Raw genomic sequence first — 18,033 nt, forward strand, 5'->3', positions numbered from 1 at the left:
TCTCTGGTTGGCAGTGGCCTCTGTGCCCAGAACAAGGGTCTTCCCTTCACCCTCAGCCCAACTGGGCAAACCATTACCACCAACGCCTCAGACATAGCATGAGGCGCTCACCTAGAAGACAGATGCACCCAAGGACTTTGGGATGCACAGCACCTTCCCTTACACATCAACCAGAAGGAAATTATGGCAGTACAAAAGGCTCTGACATCCTTCAAACCCCATCTCAAGCCAGGGGGTTCTCCTTATCAAAACAGATAACACCACAGTAATGTGGTACATCAACAAACAGGGAGGGACCCAATCTTACACTCTGTGCAGGCTAGCCATGAACCTGTGGCTGACAGCCTCATCCATGGGACTACATCTGATAGCACAATACCTACCAGGGATCAACAACACCCTGGCAGACCACTTAAGCAGAAACCTTCTGGACCCCCACGAATGGCAACATGTGAGATGTCTCTTTGATTGTATCAGTCAATGTGTGTGTTTTTTTCCCCAAATACCAACATCCAGGGTCCACTATGTGTAAAGTAAGCCTGCCTGGAACAAACTGTTGTATGAAATATCTTTTGATTGTGTATATACCACTATATAAAATTGTATGATGTGGAGCTTTTCTCCCCGGGCCTCCACTGTAAATGGACCTAGTTCCAGTCGGACTTTCTCGGTAAACAAATGTAAAATAAATAAACTCCACAGAAAAATCTTTCTGCAAATCACTCAGGCATGGGGGACTCCAGAGGTGGACCTTTTTGCTTCTCATCCCAACCATCAGCTGAAAAAATTCTGTACCAGGGAGTACCACCACTTAGCCTGGAAGGTGGATGCCTTGACCTTCCCCTGGAATACCCTTTTTGTGTACGCATTCCCTCCTCTGCCTCTTATCCCCAAGGTTCTGATCAAAATAAGAGAGGAGAGGCCAAAGGCCATCCTCATTGCTCCGGACTGGCCCAGGCAACATTGGTACCCCTTACTGTGCAGCCTGACCTTACAGTCTCCCAGGCAGCTTCCCCTGTTCTCAGACCTCTTAACTCGGGGGGGGGGGGATGCTGCACCCACACCTGCAGACTCTCAACCTATCAGCACGGCTTATACTCTAAAGGCAAACAAGGGGCCCCTGTTAAACAAACAGGTCCTAGACATCATCACAGAGGCCAGAACGCCCAGCACCAGAAAATCCTATGCAGGAAAATGGAAAAGATTCTGCTCCTGGAGCCAGTCCAGAGGGGGGGAATAGCTCTCCATCCCTCTTATTCTGGACTACCTAGCGGAGCTTCGTAATAATAGCCTCTCCTTCTCTATTAAAATCCATGCCTCGGCCATTTCAGCTCATTTTGATACAGAACAGCCCTTGTTTTCACATCCTTTGATTAACCAATTCCTCAGAGGGGCTTCTAATATCAGAACTCCCAGAAGGCCACCCACTCCAGCCTGGGACATGAATTATGTTTTGGAAAAACTTACTTTACCTCCTTTCGAACCTGCTGCTTCATGGAAGACTGCTGTTCTCCTAGCTATCACTTCAGGCAGAAGGGTTTCAGAGCTACAGGCGCTGATGGCCATTGAGCCCTTCATCATCTTCCATGCAGACAGGGTCTCCCTGAGGACCAATCCCTCCTTTATGCCCAAGGTGGTGTCTGATGTAACTCTCAGCTAGGCCATGCATCTTCCCACCTTCTTTCCTAATCCTCAAAACAAGAGGGAAAGAATTCTACACTCACTAGACATGTACAGACAGCTCAGATACTATCTAGACCATACTAAACCCTTCAGGAAAACAGACCAACTTCTTGTCAGCTTTGCCCCAGGGGCGCAGGGGAAAACCTTTTCCAAACAGACCATTTCCAAATGGATATTACACTGTATCCATTTCTGCTACAGTCTGTATGGGACCCCCCAGGTCTATTCGAACCCATTCCACTAGGGCAGCGTCCACTTCCACAGCATTCCTCAAAGGAGATCCCACCAAGGACATCCTGGAAGCTGCCACCTGGACTTCTGTCCATCTCTTTACCAAACATTACCACCTACCTTTATTGCAACAGTGAAACACGAAGAACATAGTACAGTTGTGTACACTTACCATAAATGTAGATGTTCGAGTATATTCACTGTTGCAGTCCTGGTTTCCCACCCTCCTTCCCCCTTATATTATCTTTCTTTAGGGAGACATACGTTTCTACGAGTGGCTTTTCACCACCAGGACCACTTCACCTTATTTACTTGGGCCTCTGACTGGTTAGGGCAAGAAAAACTGATGTAATGACGTTGGCTGCCTTCCTTTATAGCACTGATCACCTGACGTCAGCCAGCAAGTGACAGCAGGCGATGCAGAAAAACATTGATTCTGGTATTCGGGCCAGCCGAGGGCTACCACAGTATGGATAACCCACAGGTGATGACTAAAACAGTGAATACACTTGAACATCTATATTTATGGTAAGTGTACACAACTGTACTTTCTCCCTTCTTTTGGAAATAGCCAGGGGCAGTTACCACAAGTTTCCTCACAGTCGCCAGTCAAGCTCTATTGACTGTCCAGATAATAGGGTCTTAATTCTTGTTGGACACCTCTTTACTGAGGATGTGCAGCAGATACTAATGGAGGATAGAAAAGCTACTGCTAGGAAAATAATATATTAGCAAATTAAAAAAGTTTTGTAGTTCGTGCCAACAACATACTCAATACCCATTCAGGACTGGTTGTTCTATGGTTTTACAATATTTGTGTGAGTTACTATTACGTGCTCTTTCTTACTTCTATGTCAAGGTTCATTTATCAGCCATTTTATCTTGTCTGCTCATGGATCTTCCTCTTTCAATGCAGTCTTGTATCAAAATGTTTTTGAAAGGGGTTTTGCATAAGTGGCCTCCAAGAAAACCATTGACCCCTCCTTGAGATCTTAATTGTGTTAGAAAAGTTAACACTTGCTTCACTTGAACCATCTAACCTGGCTAACTTGAGATTCTTAACATGGAAAACAGTTTTACTGATTGCTCTGACCTTTGCAAGAAGAGTATCTGAATTGCTTGCTCTTATGGTGAGACAACCATATCTCAGGGTTTATTTGAGAACTAATCCTTCTTTTATGCTTTAAAATGGTATCCAAATTTACTTTAAGCCAAACTATGCACCTCCCTGTTTTCTTTCCTGAGCCCCAAAATAAAGGAGAAAGGATACTCCATACTTCAGATGTCCACAGACAATTGTGGTATTATCTTGGCAGAACTAAATTGTTCAGATCTTTGGATCATTTGTTCTTCCTTGTGAAGATAAGAAGAAAGGGCAACCTCTGGCAAAACAAACTATTTCAAAATGGTAACCTATTGTTCTACTCACCACAACAAAACTATTCCAGGCTGTGTCAAGACCCACTCTACCCCTGCCTTGGCTTCATCTGTGGCTTTTTTGAAAGAGTTGGATTCTAGAAATGTTCTAGAAGAAGTAACTTAGTCTTCTCTACCTACATTTACAAAGCACTATAAGCTTGATTCCTTCTCCAGGTCTAGATCAGGTTTTGCAAATACCATTCACCTGTGGCTCCTGTAATGTTATCCCTCTATCTCCCAAATGTAGTAAGCTAGGGTAATCTACCCGTATAGTTAAGGCTACTGCAGTAGTGATCAGTATGATGAACATAGTACAGATGTGTAAGTAAAGTTACCATAACAGTAGCTGCTTGAATTATTACTACTGCAGTAGCTGCTCCCTCCCTCAGCCAGGGTGTGGTTATTTATTTTTTTGTTCTTCCTAGCATTGTCCTTTTCAGGCTCAGCTTCACTCTCTCTGTTGGCAGGAAAGGACTTGGCGCCCAAACTTGTCTTTCAATTAGCTTAGCTCGAGCTGCTTGACACTTCATGTATAGAGGGTGCTATGAAGCTTTGGAAGCTGGCCAGCTGTTATATCTTTGGCAGGATATAACCCATATAAAAAGGCTTCTGCAGCAGTCATCCTTCAAACGTACTGTTATGCTATGTTTACCTACACAACTGTACTTTCTGACGACAGATGTAGTATCAACTTGAATCTCACACCTGCACCTTGACATCCCCCTTTTGCAGGGATAAAAATGCAGGACCAGATTTTTCTTCTGGTATGATTGTATATTTACTAATTTAGATCTCAGCTGCTATCTGATGGTTAGATTTGGTGCATATATGTGACGTGCCCTCTCATTAACCAAATGTGCTGTGGAACATCCATTCAGTTGCTTTATTTATACTTTCATAGAATTAATACAGTCTTCTCTTTCCAGTTTCTCTGATGTACCAAAAACTTTAGTTTTCTATGCATGCTTTGAGTTTTAACTGCAATTTTTGAAACTTGTTCCCTAGAAGCCTCACATTCAGATGGTCTTTCCTTCATTTCAGTCTTTGATTTCTACAGTTTTATCAGCTTATTTGAATGGGTACATAAAACTCCTATTTTTTCTAGCCTTCTCTCATTTACCGTTATATATTCATCCAGTGTCCTACTAAGTACATTTGATTTATTTTTCCAAAAAATTACTGGAAGCCTACTCCTGTTACTAACTGCAAGTTGAACTGATTTTTGCTGAATTCTATGAGGTTCTTCCTAGGAGAGCTGCCACCCTCTTTCTTTTGTGGTCAGTTTTCACTTTTGTCAAATATCTTTGCTGACACCCAGGCTGTGTATTTACTAGCCAGTAACCAAAATTTTGCCCAAACAGATGATACACACTGGCTTTTTTTTTTAAACAATTTCTCGTTTTTCTCACTATGGGAACTCTAATCTACATACTGCTCACTCAGATGCCATCTTGAAAGTTAAAGCTGTGCCATTGTCTCATCTGTTCAAAACAAGCTTCTGTGTCTTATTGTATATCGGTTTTTCTTTTAAAGTGCAGGTTGTTCTTGAACTATTTATCCAGATCAGCATGTTTTATTGTAGACATGTTCTTATTTCAAACATTTCTGTATTCAACTCATTTTTTTTAGAAAGTTTGACCAACTTTGTTCAAAAATTGTGTCTTATATACTTGTTTGGTTTGCCTAATTCTTTCCTGCCAGGTTTTAACTGCTTTCTATATCAAATGTATTTTTAACATTACCTTTAGAGTTGCATATACACTGTCCTGATCCTGTGATTAACTGTGTTCCATTTGACCTGTATTACCTGCTCGATCATGAAATGATGCATGTCTGCACGAAAAATAAATTGCTGTATTTTTTTTTTTTACTTCTTGTGCATGTGTGTATCTATCTACATATAAAATGTATCTGTACATTTAATATATATATATATATATATATATATATATATATATATATATATATATACATACACACATACATACACACATACAGTGGATATAAAAAGTTTACACAGCCCTGTTAAAATGCCAGGTTTTTGTGATATAAAAAATGAGACCACAATAAATAATTTCAAAACTTTTCCCATCTTTAATATGACCTATAACCTGTACAATTCAATTGAAAAACAAATCTGTTGGGGGGAAAAAGTATAAAAAATAAAAAAATGTACAATACGCTGGTTGCATAAGTATGCACACCCTTAAACTAATACTTTGTTGTGTGTGGACACCTTTAAACTAATACTTTGTTGAAGCATTAGCATTCAGTCTTCTTGGGTAGGAGTCTATCAGCATGGCACATCTTGACTTGGCAATATTTGCCCACTCTTCCTTGCAAAAGCAATGGTCAAATTGGCCCGTATGCAGAGTAATGAACTAGGTAGGCTCCTGCCCAGTCATCCCACTATCAAATTAATTGATCGTATCTCCCCATTTACAATAAAACTTTGCTCAAACCTGTCTGCACACTATTTTCTTTACTTTACAGTTATCACGGAGATCTGGATTTCATTTAAAATTTTTATTTCAAAGTTGACAACAAAAATACTGACAGACATTTTCTAAACAAAACAATCTCACCTTGAAAACGGATTTAGTATGAGAAACAGTAAACACTTCTTCCCTCAAAACTCGCATTTTGTCAAAACACATCTGGCAACTCATTAAACTACAAGAAATGTGTTGGGATTCATACTTAAGTAGCATATAGTGAAGTACTAATTAGCGGCTAAGTGAAGGGTGCAGGAATTCAAAAGTGCATTTCCTAATAGCCTGGACAGCCCACTGGACACAAGTGTCCCTTTTCAGGAGCTGCCCAGGAGTACTGTCTGGTGAAGTAACTTAATCAGAGTCCTACAGAAGACAAATGAAAGCTGAGGGAATCAAACCTTGTACCACAGGAAGCATCTCTTTAACAGCTAATTGCTAGACAAACTGTTGTTGCCCAAGTACAGTGTATTTAACACCTGTATGCCTGCAAAACACAAGCCAAATTAAAAATTAATTCTTAGTTAAAATATTAAAAACAAGAAGACCAAGCATTGCACCTAAAGGACATGGCTTGTATGATGATGCTCATGTTTACTGCAGTCAGTTTCCTTCCTTTACACTATAACTACTCTAATTCATAGGTACTTACTAGGTTGCAATGTAGGGGAACATTGAGGAGCCTAGCCCATAGGCCCAAAGCATTGTCTGGTTAAGTGACTTGCTCAAGGTGGCATAGTAGCCAAATGAGGGCTGAGGAGATCAAATCCTATACCACAGGAACTACAGCTCATAGCCTTAACACTCTGGGCCAAATGCCAGATTAAGGTAGAAGGAGGAAGGGAAGGATTCATACCACACCCTTGACAAAGGAAACATCAGCATTAACCCGCTATGCTAATTCATAAGTTATGAGTGATATAGTGAGATGCAGGAAGTAACTGTTAATACACACAAACACAGATGTGACCATAAATTGCAACTTGATTGAAGTCCCACAGTAGGCAAATGGAGGTGAAAAGATTCAAACTCTGTACTTTATGGGAAGCACACTGCATTAATGTCGCACAGCCTTAAGTGCTAGATAACTTCAAATCATTCAAAGCTTTAACAGAACAATAAGTGTTGCATTGGCATGTATTTACTGAACAATAAAAGCTATGAAACTGTAATGACTGGCATTAGTGACTGACTTTAATCAGCAGTTATTTACCAAAAAACGAAGTTAAAAAGGAACAGAGCATAAATCATAAAAGCAGAGATGTTATGCAAAACTGGACACAGATAAGAATAGACTAATGCATTTAAAAAGTTAGCTGAACAGGTTTTGCATCAACATGCATTTTGTGAGCCACAAAAACTATGAAATTGTAATGACTAGCATTATTGTCTGACTGTAAACCTCCTTGCCATTTAACCTTCTGTGATTTTTCAGCAAGTAAAGATGTGTGTGAATGTCTGACAGTTGGTGCAGTGGATTAAGGCCCTTATCTCTTAATGAGCTGCCACCTGCAGCCAAAGAGGACTTGATACTTTACACCTATTGTGTGACTGAGCAAGTCAGTTAACTAAACGGTACTCATGTAATAAACACACATTTTAACTCTCTCACTCTTCTAGTCTTCTGGTTAGAAGAACTGAGCGCACACACACAAAGCATTAGAGCAGCCCTCCAATAATTTCCAGCAGCCGATGTCCAGCTAATCCTGATCATCTGTTTCTCAGCCTTCCTTCACTTTAAATTAGCAGCACTTATTCCTGTATGCTACTTCCTGCAGCAGATGGTGGTGATGGGGTCACACTCATTCTCCCTAATTGAGTCCCACCCTTGAAATTGTCAGTCTGCTGCTCGCACTCATTCCCCTCTGCCATTTCCAGCAGATGAACTGAACTGCTATTGGTGGGGGGAGGGGTATATTTACATACAGACATGCTCACAAAAATGTCTAGGTTCATTTTTTTTTTTTTTTTATGGGAATAGTAGGAAGACACATGCTGTTTATAATTTTGGGTGAGAAAATGCTTTTTGTTATGATGGTGAAATGTCGGTAAAAGACACAAACTATTCCATAAAAGACTGGTTCAGAATTGTTACTTCTAATTGTTTCTGTGGTATTTTCATTCACTAAGAAAGTTGCTTAGTATTTAACATAAGACATGTTTCAAACCATGCTGTAGTCATTTAATTTGGTTTAAACTGCATCATCTGAGTAAATGTAAAGATTAGCACTTTGCGTTTGATAGTGGAATTGACTCAGTAAAGCTGCGACATTTGCTTCAACTACTATTGCAGTCCCTTAAATGACTCTTATCAGTCTCTTAATAAATGTATTTTTGTTTTCTTGTTTTTCTTTTTAGGAATTTGTGGAGAGCAGTAGAAAGTCAATGAAAAACTTGAGTGGTGGACGAGGCACACGAGCAGATGGCAGGGAACTGAAGCCAATGGTAGGTGCCAGTGAGGAGTCATCTGCTCTACAGGAGTTTAATTTTTACTTCCTGTCTGTCTCTGTCCTCACAGACTGGGCTTCATCAGGGGAGGCTTTTGTTCTCTGTATCACCCAAGATATTCTGCTTTTCTTGCTTTTGTATTTGCCTATCACCTGGCTGGCAGAGTTTATTTCTGTTCTTCGACCATCTTCTGTGAAAGTAAGCTGAAAGGGGCATTATCCTTTTAATAAAAATTATTGGACAGAGGAGGCTGCTGCTTTAGCCCATATAACCTGGCACATTGTACTGGGTGGTAACTGCTTGGTACTGCTGTCACATTTTACACTAACCTAGTAAGTACACTGTCTTGATTTAAGTACATTGGTACAGTACACCTAATTCTAAATAAAATTAAACCAAGAAAGATTTTAATGTATGCATTTTACATACTGAAGAAATACTATAACTTTTGTAGAAAAAAAGTGGATCTTCTCCTGCTGTGCCCAAAACTGGAAACTTTCTCTTTCATATGAGTGATAATAAATGTATGGTGTTGCATGTTTTCATTTGCCTTCTCACAATTTACTGAGTCACTAATCCTTTCTAATATCTGCCAGTTTATTTGATAACATTTTAGTGAATTATTAACCTGCTTATGCATGTTGGGAAGCTCTTGATTTATTACTTATTTGTACTGGATCTCCTCATGCTTACATGTATTGTACCTGCATAATTAACCACATCTAAAGCTAAGCCAACTGCAAGGTAATGTAGATTTATAAATCATTTGCTGAGCTCATTCTTAATGCAAGTTTTATTTTTACATGTAAAGAAATATTGTAAATTCTGTTTGTATAACCTCATTTAGAAATGCTCAGTCCATCTGCTGTCTAATAATGTCCGAGACAAATTGTTGAGACTCATCAAGAATTTGTAGCTTTAGGTTATCCTGCTGGATAGTTCAGTTCAAAGCAGCTTCCTACTGCTATGTCAGCATTCAAAATGTTGAGTGCCAGCAAGCCAAAACAAAAGACCAAAAACACAGGATAATAGCAAATTTCGAAAATTGCTCTTCTCCCTTAAACTTCTTTGGATGGGAGTCAAGCTCCTTACACACCCCAAACTTATATATACCAATTCTTAGATCACTGTACCTTGCAGAAAAGGGAATATACTTTAAAATGGCATCTTGGACTTCATTTATGTAAGTCCAGTCTTTCAGCCATTCCTTCTACATATTTCAGGACTCACTCTAGTGGGTCCCAACATTTCAGACAGTGATTGTTGAAAACTTTGTGTATTCTGACAACCGTATTTTTATTTGTGCGTGTGAAAGGTATTAGTAACTTGTGGTATTCTTAAAGATTACTGGTAACTTTACCTTGTCTTAATTACTTCCCGTATAACATGATCTTTCATCAAGCTCCCTCTCAGATGGAAATAGATTTAGATTCATCCTTTATTCGTTGTTTTTCAGCATGCTTTTTCCTGAAGCTTCCATTCTTGGGATGCATATGTCCTATACTGTGTAACCCTCTTTGATATTCAAAGACATGCATCTGGAGCATTTCTCCCTGGCCTCTGCTGAAAATTGGCTTCTTTCCAAGTCGGACTTTCCCGGTAACCAAATGTTAAATAAATAATTAAAATCTCAGATCGCAGTGAAAGAGTGAGCATAGCCCCATAGCCTGCCAGCTGTTCTGTACTTGGCCAGTTCTGCTCTTGATCCAGAATCCAGATCTGTATCATTAACAGTTCATGTGTTCTATGGTTAAACCACTTATGTCTTCAGAGTGTTTTTGGTCATCAAATAAGAAGCGAAACGCTACTATAAGGTTTTTATATATATATATATATATATATATATATATAGATATATATATATATATATATATATACGTCACCATCTGGAAGATGCCAGTGTCAAAAGTGTTCATCATGGGAATTGGTACGAGAGTCTTGTGCACAAATCTAGGCTTTTTCCTAAACATTGCCAGATGCCCAGGTCACGCACTTATGAAACAAACTCCATTGTTGATCTGGCCTGTCCTGTGAGTGTTGCAAACTCACCCTTACTTGGTGAAGTTTTGTGCTGGCAATATCCTGTTCCTTGCCAGATGAGAGGGGGCGTGGAGAACGTACACCCATGTCTCCCATCTTGAGAAGGATACCAGAGGGTGTTTCACAGATTCAGTATCAGTCTGGCCTTTGAGATCATTCCCCTGACTTTCCGGGCAGGGTTCATTTGGGCTTATGATCAAGGATTATGATCCCATTTCTCCTGCTGGCCATATGTGACCCAAGGACCCAGAAGGGCAGGGTTTTCAGAATATTCCTTTGACAGTGGATCAGGATCCAGACTTCAGACAGAAGTCTAAAATCAGATGGGGCCGCTTCATGAGTTTGAGATTGCATCCGTAGGAAGCATGGCCTGTCACCAACACCTGGCTTGTGGATTCTAATGTTCTCACTCTGCTGTCATCAGACACTCTTCCAGCATTGGCTCCCTGTCACCTAACACTCAGAACATGCCTGTCAGAGATGCATATCTACATGCTATCCATGCAGTTCCTCCTGGAGGAGTATTGTGAGAATGTTGCCCCTCGTTTTTTTAATAAGTTTAGAGGCAACATCTGTGAAACATGCAAGGATGTTTAGTTCTTTACATCTTCTAGTTCCTCTGTGGACTGTCACCTTACTTTACAGAAACCTAGTGACTCATGAAGTCCACTATAGATTTTGTTTCCTGCAGAAGTACATGAGTGAATGTGTGGTGGAGCCTGCCATTAAAGGTGCCATTTATGCAGCCTGAAAGCAACCAGTCTTTGCTTCTCTGGCTATTATCAATGTGTATATATACATTTTGTTAGCACACAGCTGAATGGTGAGATCCTGACCAGACATCTCAGGGTACCCAGAGTACATACCATTTTGACACTTACTACTATACAAGGAGTCAAAGCTTTAAGACAGAATTGACAAGAGAATTTACTGCTTTGTCACACTGGAGTTCAGGGCCCTCAGCTGTTTATTACATAACCATGTTCTGTCTAATTAAACAGGTACTTGAAAAGCTTTCAGCCTTTTCTGAGTCAAGATTCAGACTCTGTGGCTACTGCAAGCTTTCCTGCAACTCATACTATCAGTTGTGGTGGCGGCAGGCTCAGGCATGTGGCTTCATAGTGTGGCCTAATTGAGACTGCCCTATGATACAGAGTCAATTCTTAGTACCAGGTTTAAGTGGGATGCCTCATTGGTTCAGCCGTCCCAGCACTTAGCCAGTAACATCTTAAAGAAAAAGCAGCAACTTTCCTTGTGGAAAGGATCCTTATGTTCCCTCACTTCTTTTTGTAGGCCAGGCCTACCCACCAAGCAGAAGCCTCTACCAGACTAAGGAGAGACCTGTCATATCTGTGCTATTTTTTTCTCCATTGGTGTTAGCTAAGTCGTCAGAGGATGAGCCTGCTGTCCACCAGACAAACTAGGTTTGTGGAGAGGTTCTCTGACTTTTTTGCAGCAAGGAGAGGAATCTCAAAGGACCGTTTGCTTATTTATTTAATATTGGTTGACCATGAAAGTCCAACTAGGACAGCGCCTATTTTCAGTGGAAGGCTGGGGAGAGACGCTGCAGACATGTCTTTGGAATGTGGGAGAAAACCGGAGCACCCAGAGGAAACCCATGCAAATGCAGGGAGGACATGTAGACTCTGCACAGAAGGCACCCCAGTCGAGAATGGAACCAGAGAACCTCTTGCTGTGAGGCAACAATGTTAACCACTGCTCCACTGCACCACCCATTGTCTTATAGTCATACTCATTGCCCTGACTTTTGAGCTGGTGTGTCATACCCAAGAAAAGGATGTGCTGTGAAACCAAGCTATCCTTTCAGAGCTTTTGGACAGAGTCAGACTGTACTTCTTGGTGGGACTATAGAGGCTATCCTCAAACACTGGAATGAGGTTTTAAAGGTTCAAGTCTTTCTCCATCATAGTTCTGAAAGAGTCTAAAAGCTTCTGTCCCATATTAAGCCTCATCTTCAACAGGTGCAGCATATTGCAGATACTGGATCACTACTGAGTCGTGCTTCTGCTGATAGTGGCCCCTTGTTGATGTTGTGTGATTAGATGGATGTCTACTGGCACATTATTGCCTGGCTCCTGCAAAGCAGACTCCTAGCATACACACTTGTTGGGATCCACTCTCCCTCTAGAGTACTGCGTCTGTTGCACCCAGACATTTCATAAAGCTGCTGGCCTTGGTGAATTCAGACCTACAGAAGAAAGAGCTGCACATGTCCCCATGCCTGCATGACTAGCTGCTGGTGACTCCATAAAAAGATTTATTGGTGACATCTCTAGACTTGCATCTTCCGCTGTTGCAGCTCTGGGGATTGACTGTAAATTGTAAGATTTTCTTTCTGATTCCATTTCCAAGGGTTACTTTTATCATCACAAAGAAGGGTACTATCCATTGTCATTCTTTTTCTTTGAGGAGTGCCTGTGAAAATATAGCATAAGTCTGCATTCAGACTCTTGTGTGACTTTATGGTATCATTTTCATACTTGATGTTGTAGATGTTAAAGTGGACTGTGAGGAGCTAGGAGCTGCAGATTTTTGGACATAAAGATGTCCATCTTGTGACGTACTTGTTTCCACATCATGGACTGCTGGACAGTCCCTTCTAATCTTTAGATGGTGTTCCATCCATACAGCCATATCCATCACAAGTGCGGATGTGATGGATGCTTCGCTTGCAGGGTAGAAGCTCATCTTGGTTTATCTGTTGTGAGACAGCTTCTGCTGTGGTCCTGTAACTAGTCTATCATATGCAGCTAAATAAGCAGTAGGGCACATCTTTCTATAACCCCCTGTTTGCAGCGGTACAATGTAAATGTGTTTGTGGACCATAGACAGTGGCACCAAGAGTCATCAGTTAGCAGCACAGTCAAAGCAAATGAGCTGGCAGGATGCACTCCTGCTGTCCTTTTGGAGGTGTAGATTCTGGAGCAATGTTTGGGTCAGATATTCCAGAAGTGTGGCACTCTGGTGCTTAACCTGTTTGGCACTCAAAATAATGCAGTGTGCCTCATCTTCTTCTGATTGTAGAAGAGCAAGAGTCCCAGAAGTCAATTAATTCTTCAGCCTGTTTCTATGGAGATTTTCTGTACACATTTCCCTTTGATTCAGAGGTTAATTACAAAATGCAAAAAATAAAGGTCTAGACCACAACTTCTCATTCCTGGTGGCCAAGAATTGTGCTGTTTCTGGCCCAGTGGTACTTGACAGTACTAGAAGCCTCTTGGTGTTAGACCAGGAAGTTTCCCTTTACTGAAATCACATCCAGCTACACTTCAAGTTCTGACCTTTATTTTACACCCACTGATCCTTCAGGCTCTCCTGGCTGGGCTTTCAGAAGTTACCAGGAAGCCTTCAAGTTGATAAATGTGCTCTCTGAGATGGAAGACGATGTCACTTTGGACAAAGCAGTATCTTGTAATGTCCCAGTTTGTCAAATTATAGGTGCTGCTGTCCTTTTTGAGACACCGATTTGGGCTGCAAACTGTTTCTGTTGCCCATCCTGACCTTTGGAGATTGTAGAATTGTAGCCCAGCACTGAATAGTCAGGTAGTTTGTTAAAGAGGCTTTGCATCTCTGACTGCCTTTGGAAAACTCCTCCTTTCCATGTGATTTGAACTACATGACCAACAGGCTATTTCTTTGAGTCTGCAAGTTCTGTGTTACTGAAATTCATATTTTACTAATGCTTTTCATTGCTGCACTTATCTCTGCTCACAGGATTTGACAACTTTGTAGCATTATGTGTAGGAAGTCATAATGCTGGCCTATTACAAGGTTTTTGTATCCTTTAGCAACAGTCCACATTTTTTTTCCTAAAAGCTGAGTCAGAATCATCTTTAAAGTTCATTCATTGGAGCAGAAGCCAATAAAGTAAGTTATCTTTACACCGTAAAAATCTGCTTCAATCAAAATCTGCTGTCATATTTTATCTGAATCCAAGTTGCATAAGTTTAAAAAGTTAGAACAGCTGTTGTCTCTTGCTGCAGGGAAGGAAGGGCTGGCAGGTAACCAGATGAACCTTTTATAATTAAACTGACAGCCCTATCAAATTGTGCTATCACCTTGCCTCCATTCAAAAATGAAGATGTTGGCCAGTGCACTGGAGGTATGGCTTCTTCCAGTGCTTGGTAAAAGAATCTTCCCATTGTAGTCATGTGTCTTAGTCCATTCATTATCAATTCACATCTACAACAACAATATAGCTCTTTGGACTGTGCTTCCAGGAGTTGGGCATCCTTTGGTACTTTTGTACTTCAGAACTCTTCCTATAGAGCCTTTCTTCTTTGTAGTCCCTGGCTTCTTCCAGCTTGATGCTTGTACTACTATGGGTTCTTTTAATTTTTGGACCTTCACTGAAGGATGCTTTGTGTTAGATATACTAACAGATACATCCAGTGCTGTCTTTTCCATCCACCTCAACTTGTGGGATATTGGATCCCACTAGAATTAAACAGTGGCACTTTCAGAATCTTCAGTCCAGGAGCTCTGCCTCTTCTACCCATAACTCCCTGCTGTCTTTCCTTAAATTTTGTCTGAGCACTCCACCAAAAGAGTATCCTTTTTGTGAATTTTCTGTGTTTTTTGTGTGCTTTCTCTACCATTAGTTTTTTTGAGTGTATAGTACTGGTTGCAGCTCATGTTAGGACTTTAGGTAAGAATATTCTGTTCTTTTTTCTGGCATGTAGGAAGTCTTAAGTGTATTCTATTGTGATAAAAAATGATTTCCTTTCTTTTTCTTTGTAGTATTATAGTAAGTGTGATTGTCAGTAATTGGGGTTTTAGTAGGGTGTATATTAGCGTAATCATTTGCTTAGTAGTTGCTATGAAAGTGTTATAATTAGAATCTGTGGTAGTGTTGCTATTAATAATCCAAGTACTCCAGTTGTTTTCCAAGGTCAATAAAGGCCACCTCTTGTGAATGTCGTTCACTTTTATTGTACAAAAATACACACTAAAAACATAAAGTACACTGCATCAACGGACTTAGCGCTTTCATTTCCTAACCCGGAAACATCATCGGAGTCAACTTTTTCTTCCCGCCTTGCCATTTAAATAGACCCAACACCTATGTCATTGGTCATAAGTTAATTGAAACTCCTTTTTAAAAAACCCTTAAACTATACTTAAAAACACTTTGCTTATATGATTTTATATAACTTTATAAAATTCTTTGCATTAACACCCTGTATAATATAAAAATGCACAAATATGTAATACAAAAAAATATATATATAAATACATTATATATATAATCAAATATACAATCATATTTTACACCCATGTACAAAATACAAAATGAATACATTAATTAGTGTTCAGAACATTTTATAAAATTCCATACTTGTATTAATATTTTATCTGTTTATTTTTGAGTTTATTAATTTATTGTTTTAATTTAATATCTGTTTACTCTAATTTTAAGTGCTGGCACTAGTGAAATATGGTCATTGAGCCCCGGTGGGTTACAAGCATCCAACTGTAATTGCCATATTAACTCACTTAATTCCAGTTGTACTTCCCAGTCCCCACCTCTTTCATTTCTTTTAACCTGCTCAATGACCCAAAACTTAAAATCAGCTTGAAGACATGATGTTAAGTTGTCTATCTCGCCTTCGTTCTTGCTGGTTGGGATCGGAGCCGATCCTCGGCTCCGACTCGGCCATCTTCTATAGCTCGAGAGCTGTTTACTGGCTCGAGGCTACCCCTTATCCCATGATGCCTAGCGCTAGCTAACCAGATCTTATTTGCCGCTTCAGCTGCAAGGTGTCGTTTTTCTGGCTCAGGCTTGTATTGACTTTATTATAGAACTTTTTTCTGTGAAATAATTTTTAGTTTTATACTTGTGGTAGTTGAGTGAATTTTTTGTAGTCCTCCCTCCCCTCTTAGAACTCGTTTTAATTAGAGAGTTCTACCCCTCAATATCCTTTTCTTGTCAGGTTAACCGTTAAGGTTAGAGGCTTCCCTTATACCTTCTTGTTAGGCCAGCCGTTTGAGTTAGAGGCTTCCTAAAAAAAAAAAAACTTTAGTCTGTATTATACTGTACTGCCTGTGTTTTTTCTGTAGACTGTATATTGGTTATTACCTATTGTTGTATTTTTGGTTTCAGGATGTCTAAAGAATCCAAGGTTTCTGGGTTCAAGAAGTGTGACTCATGCTGTCAGAAAATGTCTCTGATGGATGGGTACACTTCTTGCGTCTATTGCTTAGGTGCTGTGCATCTGCAGGACTCTTGTTCTATCTGCCATGCATTTAGTCCAAGAGTTCTGCAGGAGAGTAAGAAAAAGCTTATTCTTAGGGGCCTTTTAAAGCCCCAGGATTCACCGGGCCAAGACTCAGCCTGTGAAATCCTCAAAATCGTCCAAATCGTCGGCTCCAAGTATGGAGCCGTCTTTGTTTCAGACTATACCTGCTGCTACTGTTCTGGCTGGAACCGATAAGACGGTCTCCCCATCGGCTCCATCAGAAACTTCGGAGCCGTCGCGGAGCCACAAGAGGCTGAGGTCACCCTCCCTAGAATCGATTCATTCGGCTCCTCAGTCTCCCCTGCTTCAGAGCGAGGGCAGTCCTTGATCATCTCACTCCTCTCAGTCCTCTAGGCTCTCGGATCACGACGTGGAGAGAGTGGTCAGTAGGTTGCTAAAGTCGCAGGCACTTGCCAAGACGTTGTCCAGCCCTCCTCAACAGGTGTTGCCTCCGTCCACTTCTATCGATGTTCCTCCTCCAACTCCATTGAGCTTGGAGCCGGAGTTCATTGGGGTTCGAGTAGTGGAACCGTCGGCTCCGATAACTCTTTCTCCTTTGGTTCCGTCGTTGGCTCCGATTCCCTCGATGGTACCGGCCATCGAGGGATCTGGGCACCAGGGCTTCCTCATCGGCTCCAAGGGGGGCAAGTGGCATCGGACCCTTGTCTGACCCTGTTCCCCCTTTCGGAGCTTCGTTGCGGGTGAGCTTGGCTCCTACATCGGCCTCGGAGCCGTCTCCCTTGGTGCGGAGAAGGATTCCGATTTCCTCGGAACCGGAGCCTTCTCTGCATCATGGCAGGGACACCATGAGGAGTGTGCTGGCCACTGAGTCAGCTCCACTATCAGCCCCATCGGCTCTGTCCTCTGTAGTGCCTGTGACAACCTCTGCTCCTCCTCCAGACCCCAAGCATGGGGAACCGGCGCTCCAGGGCACCTCATTGGGTGTTTCCTCTTCTTCCAAGGCCTCCCCTGACTATACAGAGGAGCCCCCTCGTAAGAAGACGTGCAAGAGGAAGCACATTGACTCCCCTGAGTCTGTCACTTCTGATACAGACTTAGATGACTCAGAAGGGTCCTCGAGGTCCTCCTCTGAAGATGTTTCCTTTTTGGACATCCTCGAAATGCTTAAGCAGAGGGGGGAACTGGAATCTCCTAGCCCCTACCGAGGATGAGTCTGTATTCCTGGATGCATTCGGTTCCCGACCTTCCACCTCCTGGGTTTCTCCACCTTTCGATCCACTTTGTCAGTGGTGGCTCGAAAGGCTTGGTCAGCTCCGGATACAGTGGAACCAACTCCGAGGAGACCTGGTAAATTTATTACAGCACCCCAGGACAAGCAGTTCCTTTCGAAAGGTGTTCCTGTTGATGCCATGGTGGTAGCAGCAGCCATGAAAAAGGAGTTAGCGGAAACTTCTTCATCTGTCCATCCTCCTAACAAGGGGTCTAGGACGATGGACAGA

General features: G+C 41.4%; 1 protein-coding gene across 2 annotated transcripts in view; it reads left to right on the forward strand.

Annotated features, from left to right (window-relative positions):
* Nucleotides 1-18,033, forward strand: part of SLC44A1 (solute carrier family 44 member 1) — a 1,740,232-nt gene that overhangs the window by 1,616,867 nt on the left and 105,332 nt on the right. Inside the window, exon 15 of one of the 2 annotated variants that reach the window (XM_044061029.1) lies at nucleotides 8,184-8,777. In XM_044061029.1, coding sequence (XP_043916964.1) covers nucleotides 8,184-8,480 — 297 coding nt within the window. In that variant the 3' untranslated portion in view covers nucleotides 8,481-8,777. Of the gene's footprint in view, nucleotides 1-8,183; nucleotides 8,778-18,033 lie in introns of those variants that run through there. The other variant, XM_044061030.1, reaches the window with a different exon arrangement.

The sequence above is a fragment of the Protopterus annectens genome, chromosome 2.part0, assembly GCF_019279795.1.
Source record: "Protopterus annectens isolate FY-2018-M chromosome 2.part0, PAN1.0, whole genome shotgun sequence".
In the NCBI taxonomy this organism is placed as follows: domain Eukaryota; kingdom Metazoa; phylum Chordata; order Ceratodontiformes; family Protopteridae; genus Protopterus; species Protopterus annectens.